The following is a 17,856-nucleotide window of genomic DNA, read 5'->3' on the forward strand; positions in this document are numbered from 1 at the left end:
GGAAGGCTTTTCTCATTTCAAATTGTGCACATTACTCACAGGAAACTGGTTGTCTCTTTATTTACATGCAGCCTGACTACCCAACACAAAATCATTTCAATGACTATAAATGTAATTTTGAGTCCTGCATCTTTCTAAACTTTTAACATCCTTTTGAGTTTTTACTTGGACAACTCAGCCATTTAAATACTATCATCTCCCTGCAGAAAGTGAGTTTTAGTGTTCTCTCAGTTTGTTAAATGATACTTTCAACTAGGTATTTATTTTAATTGTGCTCTTTTAGAGCCTTAAAAATAATATTTTCTTTCCAATCATGATTATCCTTTTCCATTTCCAATAAAATGATCTTTTTAATGGTCCCTGTTGGTTTCTTATGATGGAGAAACTGACACTGCAGGGACATACACACTCATTTATTTGTCCAAAATTGTACAAGGATCAACGAGTGCCAGCAGTGTTCTGGGAATAAAGTTTATTAGCAAGTATATATTCCTTTAACTTTCATTGGATGACTGTCACTGATGTAAAAAAAGCAAAATTAATTAGGAGTTTTTCATATACAAAAGCTCTTTTTTAATATCTGAGCCTCAAGTATTAAATTCCTTTAAATAATAAAAAGAAAATGCTTGCTGGACTGGCTTTTATATAATAATCTGTAATCACTAGGTCAGTAAAGTGACTTCATAGAGCATTGATAGTTAATCCCTAAAGCAGCTTTATTGCAGTCAAAAATGAACACCAGGTACTTTTTGTTCAACAAGAGATTAATAGAAATTATGGTCTTTTTTTTTTTTTCTTTTTGGTTTGATCATGCTTGTGTTGGAATGAATATTCCTGCTAAAACCAGCTTGAGCTGGTACTTCAGACATCGGATCCATTACCAAGGTGAGGCAAAGCTTTGTGACTTTGAGCAGTCACTGTCTTGCAACTCAGAGGAAATGAACCCCTCAAACAACATTGCATATTGGAGATAATCCTGCACTCCTCAATGCTGTCCATCACCAGAGGCAAAATGAGTTCTGGACTGAAGAGATTTAATAACAAAAATTAAAATGGTGTCATTTGGTTTATATTATGATATTATGACAGCTTTCCTCTACCTGCTGAAGCAGACAATGGCTGTTTCAATCATAGAATATTGCTTCTATTTTTAGTTAATACATAAAGCATTCAAAGGAGCCAGGCCAACAGAAGATTGTGCTACTGCCACTCCTCTGTGTGAAATAGCACCTTATCACCACCTGTCAGATAAACTGTCTTCTTGGAGTTGTGCAGGAACCTGATGGGAAGCCTCTCCCTTGCATCCAGATCAAACGCTCACTACAGAAGCAGGCAGCGAGCTCTGAAGGGATCTGCAAGGACTTGGCAGGTTCTGGAAGCCCATGTCTTGCCAGAGAAGCTGATCTGCTGTATCACATCCCAGCCTCTGACAGCTGAGCCTGTGTTTGCAGGGCAGACAGTGTCCTGCTCTGTTTTAAACTGGTACCTTGTGTTTGTGCACAGCAGTAACTCTGGTTTCCCGCTGAGCATGATGCTGTTGCCTCATTTTTTTCCTACTTCAAAGCCGTGCAGTTCAGATATTCTGTTTAATCTGATAGAACATAGACCTTGTCACAGAATACACATGCAATAGGAAAATAATGAATCCCCAGGCTTTAGAAGTATTCCAAGTATTGTTACTACCTTAGACTTACAGCTCGGTCACCTCAGTATCTTCTGACTCCTCAGAAAATAATGTCTTGCAGTAACAGGGTAAGAGTGGATCATGAGCAGAAGATTTAAGTGTTTATCCACAACCATTGAAATCAAATTGCTCTGCAGGACAGTATGTACTGCTCTGGATATCACAGAAGTCTCAATGTTTTTTTTCCTCTAGGAAGCTGAACTTATCAGAAATATCCAGGAGCTTTTGAAAAGAACTTGGAAGCAAGCTCGTACCCAGATGCGGTAAGATATTTTTCATGATACCTCAGTACCTAATTTATAGAGCCAAAGAATTCCTGGCATATAGGGGTACAATGCCCAATGGATGATCCGAGGGCTGGAGCACCTCTCCTGTGAGGACAGGCTGAAAGAGTTGGGGCTGTTCAGCCTGGAGAAGAGAAGGCTCTGGGGAGATCCTATAGCAGCCTTCCAGTACCTGAAGGGGCTACAAGAAAGCTGGGGAAGGACTTTTCATAGGGCAGTTAATGACAAAACAAGGGGAAATGGGTTTAAAGAAAGAGGGGAGGTTTAGATGAGATATTAGGAAGGAGTTCTTCACTGTGAGGGTGGTGAGACACTGGAACAGGTTGCCCAAGGAAGCTGTGGCTGCTCCTCCCTGGAAGTGTTGAAGGCCAGGTTGGACGAGGCTTTGAGCAACCTGGTCTAGTGGAAGGTGTCCCTGCTGCTGGCAGAGGGGTAGGAACTGGATGATCTTTAAGGTCCCTTCCAACCCAAACCATTCTATGATCCTATGATTCTATGGATAAAGATCTTACCAATGCCAGGCTTATGAGCTGTGTGAATTCCACGTAAACCTGAAGAGAGGTACTCAGTGATGAAACTTCAGGATTTTCAAGTAGGGTAAGGTAAGAGAAAAGCCACGCCCTAAAGATTTTCCATCCTTTTTTTCAGTTCGTTTCCAGTATGTATATTCAATTCTCTTATTTTCCAACACTAAACTTAAGTGCAATCAAAGTATTACCTGGATATTACTCCACCTTGTTGCACCTTGTGATATATTTGTAGTATAGGCTCTTTTAAAATAATTTATCTGATCAAAGGACCTTTTCAAGATGATTTTTTTGCTGCCCAACATCGATGTGAACTTAAAATATGAAACATCACACTACCTTCTGTATCAGTCTGGATGTTCATTGCATTTATAGAATCATAGAATCATAGAATGGTTTGGGGTGGAAGGGACCTTAAAGATCTTAAAAAGAATATTGCTTTTGAGTTATAGAAAACCCTTTGGAAAGATGTTACCTAATCCTAAAGTCCATCAATATGAAGGAATTAATTGCTGGAAACCTTGATTTTATTGATTTTAAAAATTTTTAATTCTGCTCCAATTTGTGCTATTCTACCATATAAAATACAATACTGTATTTAGAAAGAAAGTCTATAAATGCAAAATAATTTAAAGGAGTTCTGTTACATCAGTTAGGGTATGAGAGGAGCCTATGTAGTTTGGGCTTTGCTTTATATAAATTGTTTTAAAGATCATTTTAGTACCATCGATTAGTACCACTGGCCAGCAGAGTCTTTTTAATTCCTTAGGTGAGAGGGACATCTGGTGTTAACAGTTGAAAACGACCAACTGTCTTTTATAGTCTAAAATAATTCTGATTAATCAGGTGACGTGCCATTAATTTAATTTACAATAAAGCAGCAGTTGTAACTCTGAATATAATCACACTTGTATCTTCCAAGGACAAATTACATTTTTTGCATGGTACAGACTTTGAAAAGCTAGATAGGGTCACTTTATGAAGGTCTTAAATTTGAGTCACGCTCAATATACTAGTGAAAGAGGAGGATGGGTCTTGTTCTACTAGCACTCCCTGATGTCTTATAATGGGAAGAGTGTTCTGTTGGACAAACCTTCTACTTATTCTCCCCATAATAACTGCAGCTGGAGCTACTATTGAAAAAAATCCTCTGGGTTAGGATTATTATGCAAAATCCCAAGTCCAACAACTCCTTTGTTTCAGGCTATAAGAGCTCAAAGCTTTCAGTAGGCACAGAACAGTGCTGAAGGTCTAGGGTAGAGCTAAACACATCAGACTTACTGTCCTTCTAGCAGATAGTTGTGGGAGAGAGAATTTGGTTAGGATTTTTCAAGACAAAAAGGAAAGTTTCTGTTCTCATTATTCTTTAAAGACAAAGGCTCAGGGCCTAACTTCACAAATGGCTCTGACAGTTTTGTTAATTCTATTGTTTTCCACTAACAGTGTGTGATAATCATGACTTCTCAGGTTAAACCGAGATCACAAAGAGATTTGTGAAATGGACTGGTCAGACAAAGTTGAAACGTACAACATTGATGATAAATGTGGAAGATACAGTAATCAGAGCACCAACATCCAGTTCCAAATGAATTCCGTGAAGTTTGAAGAGAAGTGAGTAGTTTCTGTCATTATTCTTTACAAATAGTGCTGGTAAGATGTGATATATCCTTTGCATCAATGCAAGCTGTCATGCTGCTCTGAATTAAAGGTGTGAGCACTGCTTCTTTGAACACACAATGTCGTAGCTTTAAAATAGCTCCATGGATAGTAGAGGTAGCACTACCATCTCAGCATGACACACCACTGATAGCAAAGTCATTTTGCTATATGCAAACTGAGCTTGTAGAAGTTTTTCATGGAAATAATTAGCTTTATACTGTTAAAGGCTGATATAAATCCTCTTGAGACTTACTGTTTGACATCAGCAGGCGTGCCCTGCTTTCGGGAAAGGCAAGTGCTGCTTCCTGTACACAGAGAAGGTTACTGTGCTAATAAATCTTGCTGCTTCCCCCTCCCCTGTTCATTGTTCATATGATGCAGTGTCCCAAGTGCTGTGCAGTTCCTTCTGCTGCTCAACATGGCAAAATATAACCAAAGATCTTTGTTGCTTTTGTTTCAAATTAGATACAGACTGTAAAGCTTGAATATATTCTTGTGTTTATTTGCTGGTGACTTAACCACTTGTGCTTGCACATAAAATTACATGTATACTTCTTTTGCCTTAGTAGTATTAGTTAAAGATGGAAGAACTTTGGATGATTTAATCATATAGTACATTGTATATTCAGGTTAGAAGAGCTCGAAGCTTTCGGTAGGCACAGAACAGTGCTGAAGGTCTAGGGTCTAGGTCTATATTACATCATATATTATATCATATATAATCATATATTACTTCCTACAGAAGCCACAAGATGAACAAGACTTTATTAATTTTATAAAAGATTAAACTTCTTCCTTCATGGTAAGTCTAGACTGCATGCAACAGCAAAACCAAATAGAGGTTGATAACACTTTTGCAGGAAGAGAAACAGCTTCAGATTGTCTTCTTAAGTGTAACTAGAACAAAAGAGTAAGGTTCCTCTTTGTATACCATTCACCTCTTCTTCCAGTACCTCAACACCAGAGACATGGGCCAAGTTCAGTCATGACAACATCTATAGGGCAGAACAAGAAAAAATGGCTTCCATCAGTCTTCGTACCTTGATTGACAATATTCTTCATGACGTATCTCACGACCTGAGGATGCAATGTGCTGCTGTTAATGAGGCTCTTGCCAAACACTGTGAGGAGCTGGATGATATAAAACTCAAACTAGAGTATCATTTGAGAAAAGTAAGTGTTGTTTTCTGAATACTGGCTACAGGCGTGGTAGTCTCATTTGAAAAGATCACAAGTAAACTTATCCTCTAGAAAAAAATGTCTTAGTTCATGTCAGGTATTGAGTCTTCAGAGCTGGATTGTGGCTTCAAATCAGCTTTTTCTTCTGTCTGTTGTCTCTTTAAACAAGTGATAGACTTAAATATGAAGAAAATTAAACACTTTCTTCCATGTCTTGCTGAGCTAAAACCTAAAACTGTCTGATCAAGGAGCTGATCTTTGAGCCAGGATTCCCAAGCTAGCCTGGTTATCACTTTTATGGAATGAAGACCATGCTGTGCTGTAGTTCCTGCATCAGCAGCAGTTCCTGGCAAGTGACAAGAGGTGTCTTCAGCCTCTGCCACTTCTTCAGTGTGGAGCAGCTCCTACTTCTGTGTTAGGCCATTGGCAAGTGTGGAAAAAAATAGTCATTCCTCAGCACCTGTTGGGTAAGGACAGCTCAGTAGACTTTATTTTTGCATGTGTGTCAGTGGTTGTGAAGGAGAAGGCATTCTGAATTTCCATTATTTTCCCTTTTCTTCACTAATACCAGAAATCCATGGATTTCCAAGCTGATCAGCAGTTCTCAATCTCATTCAAAACAGCTCAATTTTTTCTTGGATAATTTCCATTTTAAAATTTCTATTTAAAAGCAATTCATGGAGATGGGATATGTTGTCAGGAGACATGGAAGAGTTTTTGAGCAGGCTACAGAGTTTTTTCTGCTTCCTTTTAGACTGAAGATCAGATTCTCAGTATCATAGTAGAATTAAAGAGGTCAAAACCACCTTTGTACTTCTATTTCTTCTATTTTCTGGCCAAACAGGACGTCAAAACTATACCTGATTCACTGGGACCATGAACAGATGTGTAGCATGCAGAGAGACCATGTGTATCTTTTTTTAAACAGCTCTTTTTCTTGGGTATCCTCTTTAGATCCTGAAGGAGATTGGAGATCAAGAAGCTAACATTGCTGCTCTCAAACAAGCTATCAGAGAGAAAGAAGCCTCAATGAAGGTCGTTCAAACAAGGCTGTATGACAGGTCTTTTAGGCCCAACATGGAGCTCTGCAGAGATGAAGCACAATTCAGGTAAACACTATGAAACAAGTCCTCCAAGGTGTCCATTCTATCCAGAAGTGATGTTAGATTGTATCTGCACTTTTTATTGGCAACACGTCCAGCCTTTAGCTTTTATGACTAGGTTTGATTCTGATACAGGTCAGAAATAATTCAATTGACTGAAATCACTGCGAGGAAAATATCATTTTAACCTAATGTATTGACAAATAGAAAATGTATAGACTCAATTCTGCCTCTTGTCTCTACAATTTCTTCTCTGAACCATGTGGTTTCTTGCTGATTTAGATGATCCCTCAAAAAATCTGATAGCATGTGGATCACTTGCAACCCTTTTGCTGTTGGCAGATGTTCACCACAAGGTGGACTACGTGCCAAATGAATTATCCTTCAAGTGCTCAGAGTGTAAATGGGCTGCACATATTCATGGTCTGCGACAAGTCCTCAGTACTAGGAAGCATTAGGCTGGTGGCATTTGATTTTCAGTAATAATCCATTTTAAAACTGGAGGTCAACAAATCCTTTAAAATTAAAGGTCCGAGTGTCACATTTGTCAGTTTTGATCTCATTATAAGCTTTGGAATTGATTCTCCTCCTTCACATTTTCCTACCCTTAGGAAAAGTGGGGAAATCAGCTTTTGCAGGCTTACAATGTCCTTGGAGCAAAGGTGCCTACCATTCAAAGCCAATTTTCTGTTTTTTATACAGTGAGGAAGATGTGATAGTTAATCCAAAAGCTTTACACCACCTCAGGCACAATCATTTGAGCTTCTGATTCAGCAAACCAACCACGTGCAAGCTTTTCAATATGTACATTGCCTTTAATGGGATTTAAGGACACATGCAAGTCTTCTGCTGAATGGGCACGTGTTTAATTGCCAGGCTTACACTGTTTGTAGTTACTCAGTTTGCACAGCACACGGGGATCTTGTTTTCCCAGGAAGTAAGTATGTGCAGGCAGATTGCAGTGAAGCACCTCACCCTCCCTGACTACCAGTAAAAATGATGTGCTGCTTTAAAAATGGTTTGCTGCTTTTTTTTTTTTTTCTTTAAATAATGTGCTGCTGCTTCTTGAAAAACACGTGCTTGTAAAGTAAAGAGTGTTTTCAGATCTCTGGTCCAAGTATCATCTTTAATACTCGAGTTTTATACCAGTGAACAGATAGCAAAAACCAAGCTTAACAAAATGCTGATCCAGTCAAACTGGGTGACTCACCTGAGAATTTCTGTCCTATAATTCTTAGTACAAGTGTCCTACAAAGTGGGAGAAGGTGAGGATGGATAGTTCCACTGTGCTTAGTGGCCAAAGACATTCTTGGTACTGTCGAAATCATGAGAGACTTCTGCACAGAAGCTGTGAAAATGAGCTCTGCTTTTGACCAAGTGTGTAGGACCTCTCTGAGGTCCTTTCTTGTTGAGTATGACGATTCTGTAGCTGTTGATCTTTATTCCCATTACACTTCATATGTTTTTTTGAACACTCACTGGCTTCTGCTTTTTTTTTTTTAATTACTTAATGTAATTCTGTTCAGGTTGGTAAGTGAAGTTGAAGAACTAACGGAGTCCATTGAATCCCTGAAGAAAAAACTGATGGAATCTGAACGGTCTCTGAGGAACCTGGAAGACACACGGATGAATTTAGAAAAAGAAATAGCTGTGAAAACAAACAGTATTTTTATTGATAGACAAAAGTGCATGGCCCATCGCAAACGCTACCCTGTTGTTTTTAAATTAGCAGGTTACTAGTAGTAATCTCTGTATTAACTGTACAAACTGGAAGAAAAATGTAGTTGAGAATCTTTCATATAAAATACCTGGATAATATTATACACAGAAGTACTGTATTCGCTGTTATTTTCCTCTATTTGGGGTAAAATGTGTTTGTATGGTGGGCTTTGAATTGGCCTTTAAAAATTTAGTCTGAGGACAGATATCTATAATGAGCTTAAAACCCAGCTTAAAGGCAATTCATTCCATCTAGAATTTATCTATATCATACTGCTTAATTTGCACAGTGTGGGATATTTGGGGTTTTCACCCTAGTAAGTAAATATGTTGAGTGAATATTTATTGTGAATAATAATAATATACACAGATATAGCTATAACATTTATAGCTTTCTAGCATTTTCAGGCAGCCTGAAATGAGAGCAATAAAACCCTTTGCCTGACAGAAAATCACATGATCAGCAAGGAAACAGATGATAGACTTTTAAGCTGCTCAAACATTATTAGTTAAAAAAAACATTTGTGCAGGTTAGATGACAATCTGACTATTGGCAAAACCACTCCCAGTCCGTGACACCTGCTTATGTCATCTGAAAATGAGTCCAAGGATTTTTAACCTTCAAGTCAATAAATTTAGGGGTTTTTTTCAGGGAAAAAAAAAAAATCCCAAACAAACAAAAAACCCCACAACCCTAAACAGCTTGTGAGTTACTTTCAACTTAAGCACTTGGATATTGACTTGAGCTCTTGATCTGTTCCAGCCCTTCCCTGGAAGCAAGGTATGTGTTTGAACTATTACCCATCACAGAGAACACATCCGATTAATCAACTCCACTAGAGCAATGTCACAAATGTCATTCATCCATTAGCTTAGTAGACCACTTGGTTAAATAAGTGACACATGTCAAGACAGGGGAAAAGATGACACGGAACAGAATTCCATTATGGTTTTGTGTATTAGAGTTTTTTACTTTTAAAAGGCAGCTGATCAAAGAGAGGAAAAAAAACCCAAAAAAAACCCAAACAAACAAGCAAAACCAAAAAAAACCAACTCAAAAAGCAAAAACACAGGGAAAATAACCCTAACCAGCATACATTTTTTAATAGCTCTGCTCTGTTAACCAGGGCAGGAGAGGCCATTAGCTTTTCTGTTTCCCTCACAGACAGTTATTTGTATTAGCTGAACGCAGGATGTGCAAAGCACTATTCAGCAATTGCCCTCCTGCTAAAAGCTACTACCAGTTCTTTGAAAACCAGCTGCGTCAGTGAGGGCTTTTGACCCAAACCTCTATTTCACAAGCTTTGTTTTCAAGAGTTTTGTTTTGCTTTTTGAATCATAGGATGGTATGGGTTAATAGATTTCCTCTTCTTGATGATGTTTTTATAGTCCAGATGTTGAACCCTTAGTAGAGAGAAATGGCACGTAGATTAAAAAAAAAAATGGTTTTTGTGTACACAGAACTTAATACAGTTACTAAAGATGAGTTTTGTAGACTGAAAACATTCTCCTTCATTCTGCCTTTCTTAAAACAACTTCAGTACTTCCCTTCTTGGCAACATACTGTAAATTGTTCATCGTGCTCCAATGTTACAACTTAATTGATGGGTCACACACCTTGTATGCGGCTACATCACTGCACAGGTGTGTATAAAACTGACTTAAGTTGCATCAGAAGAAATAAAATGATTTAAAAGGTGGATTTGGTCATTTAGCCCCAACCTCTAGACAGTGCTGCTACTTTGGTTGTGTGTACAGATAAAATAGAGGGAAAAATAAGACTGTGAGCCAGGCTTTAGACTAATGAGAATATTCACAGAAACCTTTCAGAAATTACAGAGAGGAGCAACATGTTCAAATTGACCTTCCTCACTCACTAAAGAAAGAAAAAAAAAAGGAATCAAAGTGGAATTTGGGTTATGATTATGGCAGATGGGATGAGGAGAATATGCAGTCCAGGACCCAAAACTGTTATTTGGAATCAAGAGTTTTGCATTTGAGAAAAGAAAAGTGTTGTCATCTTCTCTGAGACTGAGCTGAGTACAAATAACCTTCTGCCCCGTACTGGGTTGTAAATGGTTAAAAACTTTCTCTAGTTAAAAACCTATCAGTTTAATTTACCTTTGTGAACTAAATTAGTCTGCCCTTTAGGCCAGTCCAGGGAAATCCTGCTTTAGGAAACCTCATCCATGGGCAGGAGTGTAATAGCTGCCCTATTCACATGGTAACAGATGAACAGGAGCAAGTTGTAAGAGTGAAAATCAGATGGAATAGCTTCAAGTTTCAGTAATTATTTTTGTCTTTAATCACTGATTTCTAAAAAGTAATAAAGCTACTGCTCTAGCATGTAAATGTGCTTTTATATATATTTTTTTTCATAATTCATTCTTAAGCTGAGAATTTACCAGGAAATATTTTTAAAGCTGGCTCTCATGTGAGCTAGGGTAACAGGTGAGCTCCAGCTTCCAATTATCTTGAGCTCTACCTGCTAATCTGTATCAAAAGTGTGGACTTTATTAGCTTCATTAGGATTTTTTTGTTTATTATTCTGAGAGATTTCTGGTTATGAAGACAGGGTTTAATTTCTGGAAAGTCTGTGAGTTTTCTCATCTGCTTACAGGTAGAGGAAGGAATTAATGGTGTGATAGATGATATCTTACAACACCTGGTACAGAGACTTCAGGGAAAACCAGGAGTGAAAACCCATTAAAAACTTACTTCTTACATCAGAGCAGACAATATTCTGCAAGGGGAGCAAAGAAGGTTACAGAGAAATGGGAGATAATATTTGTGTAGTATTTTTGTCATGAATAATTTACTTTCTCTAAGACTGAAGCTTAGGACAACTGTCTAATAATTTCAGCCTTGTACCATGTCACAGGTCACTAAAAAATTTAGTACCAAAGTGGAAGACACCAGCACCGAGATGCCCAGGTGAGATTTTTCAGAAGACACTGTCTCTGCTTTTGGACTCCTGACACATGGTACAAAAAACACCTGCTTAAAATATTGAGCTTTAAATTATTCTACGTGGTAAATAGCCATGAGGACAGCCAGTAACACCAGCTGTGTTTTACAGAAGAGATCTAAACACAGGCAGTTTTTTCTATTGTTCTTCACGATTCTCTTTGAGGTAATTTGCAGTGTAATTACAAAATAACCCGCAGAGAAGGGGAAATGATTTTAAAATCTTTTCCTGAGCAATTTTTCCAAATAATTTCTGGGTAGCCTCTTAGTTCTTCTGGCCCCTCTAAGTAAATTGCATCCCAGCATCAGTCTTAGCAGTAATAAAAGTCGCAGTAACAATTTTATGGCCATGTACAGTGCTCATTAGTGGCTTATTTTATTCCTAGGACGTGTCTGATAGCTGGGTCACACACTGGGTCTCACATTGGGTCCACGGCAGGCTGAGAACAGGAGCAATGAAGAACATTTAAAGCAGATCCCAAAACTCCCCGTGCAAGGGTTGTTTGCAGGAATACCACAAGGTTGTTTTCAAGGCTTGTTTCCATAGTAGTAGATCCCCTTGTCCATGGCCAAAGTGGCAGAGTGGTCTTCACAGCATTGAGAAGCAAATCCCAGCTGAACAGGAATGAGGAGAACTGGCTGAGGAGCGAAAGGTCGGTGTGGTTAATATGTCCCTGAACGGACAACCTGAGCTGGACTTGTCATTAATAACATCATGGGATATTATTTAGTAACTAAGTAGCATGGGATAAACATATTAATCTCGAAAAATTCTTAAAGTTTGTTTGGAAAATAGCCATCCTCTATTTGTCATTGGTCCTCTTCTTCAGAGTTTATAATCTAGTGGAAGGTGACCCTGCTGATGGCAGGGGGGTTGGAACTGGATGATCTTTTAAGGTCCATTCCAACCCAAACCAGTCTGGGATTCTATGATTGTATACACATGAAGTTCACAGACATATAAAATGTTTCATGTGTCCAGGTACCCGAGCAAACTCTGACCAATCCACACTGTGAGCAAACTGTACTTTGATCTCTTGTTGTTCAAGCTATTAAATCAATGCTTCATCCCACAATTAACCCGAGGGGTTATGAAATCCTGCAAGGAACGTTGCCCTCAACACACCACCTTACAGTATCTGCTCACTCCAAGCTCCTTTGTCACTAGAGGCTTTACACTCTCCCTTCTCTGGGGACATGCTCATCCCCAAATGGATGAGAACATTGATCTCATTGAAAGTTTTTGCATCCAGTTCCTCCAAAGAAAGTTTGCCTGAAAAATACAGTTATTTCTACAACGACCTCACTGCCACATCCTTATATTAAAAAACTGTGTGTATCTGGGAATATTCTGGTTACTACAACCTGTTACATGTGCCAGGCACATTCACTTTAGTCCTACAAGTTCCTGTTAAGCTTTCCTTAGAAGAAAAAGTAAAGGAGGATGGGAAGAGAAAGCAAGTTGAGGATTTAGGAGGACTAGACAGTAAGAAAACTCCTGTTTGAAGGAAGCCCATAACTCTTGTGGAGCTCAGCATTAGCTGCGTGTTGTGACAACACAGTGTCTAAACCATGAATCGCCACCCAACTTCTTAATTTCACATCTGTTTAGGAGAGAAAATGGAAAGGGGGACAACAGGGTGGTTGGGGTTTTAGTTTTTGGTTTGGTTTGGTTTTTTTTCCTCAAATATCACACAGCTTGTTTGAAATGATTGAGCAAAAACAGGGGGTTTGCCCCAGACGTGGAATAGCAGAAGAAAGGGACAAAACCACGGAGATTAAATGTAAGAGCTTTTCTTCATTTGGAAATGTTTACAGTTTCTCCTTCCTCAACCAGCTCATTTCGAGACTCTATTAACTGAGTGAATCATTACTGGAGGGAATTAAATCAGCCAGAATTGAGTCAAAGCTACTCAGCAGCTCAGGGAAGGTGGGATGCAGAGAGCAAAAGGGAGAGGTTACAAGTTTAATCCATAGCTGAGCTTCCCAAAGGACAAGGCTGGTCAGAGACATCAGTGATACAGGAATATGTTCATTTTGGGACCGTTTCTTCTGCCAGGCAGTGAAATCACCTGCTGCAGCATGAACCCACCAAAGCTCTTATTTGGAAATGTTGTAATTTCCACCAAAGCCCATCAAAGTCCTTTTTCACCCACTTTGGAGTGTCTGGGTGTCCTCAGTCCCCAGTGGGGCACATCTGATGGAGGTGGAGCCCTCAGCAGTTGTCCCTGAGCTGCCCTGGGTGTCCAGCACCCTGGGGACAGCCCATCCTGGGTGCTGGCACATGTGGTCCTGGCTGTGGGCAATGCACTGAGCTGCCTGGTGCAGGTTTTGGTGTGTGGATGTGAAAGCATCCCCTGTGCTGAGGACTGTGGATTACACATGGAATAAATCGAAATCCACCAAAGTCCTTGGCTGTGTTTCCATTTCATACACTGATCCCACAGTGATGGAGAGCCTTGTTCAGATGTGGGCTTGTGATTAAGGGTTGCCTTCAGGCCTTGTAAATAGAAGATCATTTTGATGATTTCTGCAGTCTATGATCTCTTCAGAGGAGAGGCTTTTAAAATCCAAATGGGTTCAAGCGTGCAAGAGATGAATGCGGGGCTGCATGCATCCATCTCAGTCTGCAAGCTCCAATTTATTCTTGTGAAGGCCAGTTTGGTTCTAAGACTGCTCTGTGCTTTCTGTGACAGTCTGGGAGACTTTCTCTGCCCATGCACAGTGGTCACTTCTCTGGAAAGCTGGCACTGTATTACCATTAAAAGCCAACCAAAGTTTATTGCCAAAACATCGAAGAGCTGGCAGGTTTGCTGTGGTGCTCACACAACCGAGGAACACAGCAAACAGCTTCTTTACACTTTCAGCAGAGGATTCCTTGTTCTCAGGACAACATCCTCATGTTGTTTCTGGCCCAGGGAACAGAGCTGAGTTACAACTGAGTTTGTAGAGCTGTGGAGGCTTCACAGCAGATGATGGATCAAGGCACTGACGTTGAGGATATTCTTCAAGCTATTTAACAAGAGCTGCCCAAAGCACAGGAGGGGCAATTTTACCTTCCATGGGCCATCACTACCAAGCAGCTCAGTGGCAGCTTTGCTGAGGAACGGGATACAGGGGAGTGAGCAAACACCCTCATTGCTCACACAACACAAACAGGGCTGGTCCTTCCAGGAGACCCACCTTGTTCAACCCCCCTGGCCAAACAAATGTGGAAAGCTTCATATAAAAACAAGTGAGCAGCTATAAAAACTCGTGTTAAATCTCTACTGGCTTCCCAAGAAGAGGAGGACAGAGCTTTGCCTGTGCAGCCCAGCTTATGCTGAGAGATGATAACGCTGAGCAAGCAAGCTCTTATCTTTAATTAATTTCAGATTATTGCTTCCTGCCTCATGGGATTTATGGGTTTAAAATGGAAACTTCTCCAGGATCTGTGCTCCCTGCCCTGAAACCTGTGCTGGGAAGGATGAAACCTCACCCTCCTCCCACACCCCTTACTCTGTCCTCCTCCCGGCTGTGACAGAACTATTTGGTCACTGCAGTTGTTATGTGCTCAGTTTGCTTTACAGCCAAGAATGGTTTTTACAAGGTCCTGATGTCTCTGGAGCTGCTGATGCAAAACTGTATCCAGTATTCAAGAAAATAAAGAATTAAATGTTGGCAAATCTGATGCTTTTCCAAACAAAAACCTGTGATGGAACAGGCAGGAACCCAGTACATGCAGCTTGAATTGACTCTGTGTGGTGGTTGCACTGGGAGCACTGGGCTGGCAGCCAGACACAGCCGCTCGCTCACTCCAACCCAGGGGACAGGGGAGAGAATTGGGGGACAAGGGGAAGGAGACTCATAGGGTGAGAGAAGAACAATTTAATCATGGAAATAAAATAAAATTTTAAATAATAATGATACTAAAATAATAATTATTATAATAATAGTAGTAAAATATGCAAACCCCTTCTAAAATCATTTATGATTTCTAATTACCTTCCTAACAGTTTGGTGCAAGTTTTACCAGAGCTTAGCTCACACCTTGCTCCAACCTTGAACCAGCCTGATCCGTAGGCTGGGGATGAGCCCAGGCTGAACCACCATCTAGGTTTGTCACAAATGTCACCTCCTCCTGTAACCCTAATGCTTCCCCATGGCTGTACTCGGGTGCTGAAGAAAGGGAAACTTTTCAATGGATGTAAGAGAGCATCCTTCAGAAACATGAGCACCAAGCCTCTGTGATGACACACACAGCCTCCTGATTCTCAGTTTGTGGCACAGCACAAGATGTGTGTGTGCACCCAGAGGTGAAAACATTCCATAGCTTTTCCCTAAAACCAACATTTCAATTAAAGTAATTAGGCCTCCCACCACTGAACAGCCTATATTTAAATGCTTTGTATCTGCTCCAAAATTCCAGCTGACGATTTAATCAAAGCTCTTACAGATACATTTTCCACTGCGTGCTGCCAGCTCTGATTACTGTCATGTTCTCCTCACCACTTGTCACATGCTGGGATGAACCAAGAGTTTTGTGAGAAACATCCACTTTCGGGCCTATTTACTGTCCTCTGATGATCAGCCTGGTGCAAATCTCCTTGTGACAATAAGGGAAACCAGAAGAACAATGGGAGAGCTCTGGTGTGGATTTCTGTGATAGAGCAAACAGAGCACTCATGTTAATGGTCTCATGAGGTGTCTCTGTAAAAATATGATGCTGGTTGAAAAAATGTGATGCTGGTTGTAAGGATGTAATGCTGGTTTTAAGAATTACTTCTTTTTTTTTTCCTGATAACTGTGAGAAATCAACCAGAAATCAACTCTCTCAGCCTGTCCTCACAGCAGAGCTGCTCCAACCCTTGCATCATACTTGTGGCCTCCTCTGGACTTGTTCTAACTGTTCCATGTCTTTCTTGTATTGGGGACTCCAGAACTGGAGGCAGCACTGCAGGTGGGGTCTCACCAGAGTAGAGTAGATGGGCAGAATCATCCCCGACTGAAGATGAGATCTGGCTCTGAGCACTCAAAAATAATGATTTATGTAAATGTGGTGCTTTTATTAAAAAAAGGGGGGGGGGGCAGGGAAGGGCTTGCAAACATCACTGGCTGGCATAATGGATGTGATTTGCCCGAGTTTTTGATGCTGTGTTACAGTGCTTATCTTAATTGTGATAAATTACTTTGAAATGAGTGGATGTCAAATGAATTGATGGGAACAGCTCAGTGGTACCACTTGCAAAATCTCTTTTAATCATGGATTTTATTTTTTTTTTAAGTTTCAGTTCTTACAATTTTTTCTGTCTACAACCCACCCCCTCACCCACCCCCTTGGAGTTTTTTTCCTCTTCCACTCCTGAGCACTGGGTTTCTCTGAAGACTTCTCTCAGGAGCACTCATGCCTCTGGCATCAAACCCTGGAGCCACATGGCTGGAGAGCAGGAGCCAGGTAGAGCAGTTGGTGGTTTCTGTGCAGGGACCCAACGTGGTCATTGCTTGAAACACCCTCCGCAAAGTCCCCTGAGCTGGGAAGCTGCCTGCAACCCAATTTCTCATCCCACAGAAATGAATTTTTATCTGCTTTGTCCTTTCCCCAGGCAGTTTGGGGAAGGTGAGACTAAAATTAGCTGTGGCTTTTCATTCCATGCCAGGCTGAGAAAGTGGCTCCCAAGGAGCTCGGCACCCGTGGTGGCAGCAGCCAGCGAGGCGGTGATGGGTAATTTGTCATTGTGCCTATTCTTGGAAACAGGAGGGATCAGTTTTCCCCACCGCTGCCACGCTGTAGGACAGGCAGGTTGAAGATGTCAAGCTGCCCCAGAAGGGAAAAAACCCTGGAGCACTCTGGAGCTAGCAGGTCTGCTGGTGTAAGGATTGCAAACCCCTCTTTTTAAGGAGTCGAGAGGAGGCCACCAGGATGATCTGAGGGCTGGAGCAGCTCTGCTGTGAGGACAGGCTGAGAGAGTTGGGGCTGTTCAGCCTGGAGAAGAGAAGGCTCCGGGGAGACCTTCTAGTGACCTCCCAGTACCTGAAGGGGCTCCAGGAAGGGTGGGGAGGGTCTTTGGCCAAGGGCAGGGAGTGACAGAACAAGGGGAAATGGGTTTAAATTTTCATCAGCCCTGAAGTGGTCAGGCAGTTGGACTAGATGATGGTTGCAGGTCCCTTACAACTGAAAATATTCTACTCTACTCTACTGTACTCTACTCTACTCTAGCCGTGTTCCAATTTTCACTGAACTAAAGACTTCCAACCATGAAATGATTCAGAAGTCAAATCTCACCCAGGCTTTCAGGTGGTGTCAATACCTCTTTAGCCCCTTCAGGGCTCTGAAGTCACAGCTTGTGACAGTGATTGCAGTGACTTTCTCACTGGGAGGTTTCTCAAGCTCATGGTTGGGACTTGGCAGCTTCCAGCCAGCCCTCATCATCATGGAACTGCAGAAACCCTCAGGTCTGCGGTGGTGGACACAGCCTAACCACCTTTACACCATGCCACCTTCAATTCTCCTCATTAAATTATAAAAGTGGAACCCAAAGAGCATCTCCTGAACTATCCTCTCTTCTGGAACACTGTAATGTGCTGACATCTCTGCAAGTCCATCAGTGGTGAGAGGTTAACTCCCCAGCAGAGAAGATGCTCATTACAAAATAGCCATGATGTGAGGAAGCTTGAGAAGCATCATGAGGTCAGGGTGTGACCCAAAGGGAGGTGTTCACCCCCTTTGGCTTTTCTCACCCAACCATTTTCATTCT

General features: G+C 40.9%; 1 protein-coding gene across 1 annotated transcript in view; it reads left to right on the plus strand.

Moving 5' to 3' along the window:
- The window catches only part of TEKT4 (tektin 4), a gene marked incomplete at its 5' end in the record, with an annotated part of 13,699 nt that extends 5,464 nt beyond the window's left edge, over nt 1–8,235 (plus strand). Inside the window, 5 exons of the mRNA XM_010174847.1 lie at nt 1,877–1,947; nt 3,963–4,106; nt 5,105–5,327; nt 6,288–6,442; nt 7,963–8,235. Coding sequence (XP_010173149.1) covers nt 1,877–1,947; nt 3,963–4,106; nt 5,105–5,327; nt 6,288–6,442; nt 7,963–8,176 — 807 coding nt within the window. The remainder of the gene's footprint in view (nt 1–1,876; nt 1,948–3,962; nt 4,107–5,104; nt 5,328–6,287; nt 6,443–7,962) is intronic.
- Nucleotides 8,236–17,856: the final 9,621 nt, after the last annotated feature.

The sequence above is a fragment of the Antrostomus carolinensis genome, unplaced genomic scaffold, assembly GCF_000700745.2.
Source record: "Antrostomus carolinensis isolate BGI_N321 unplaced genomic scaffold, ASM70074v2 scaffold7309, whole genome shotgun sequence".
Taxonomy (NCBI): domain Eukaryota; kingdom Metazoa; phylum Chordata; class Aves; order Caprimulgiformes; family Caprimulgidae; genus Antrostomus; species Antrostomus carolinensis.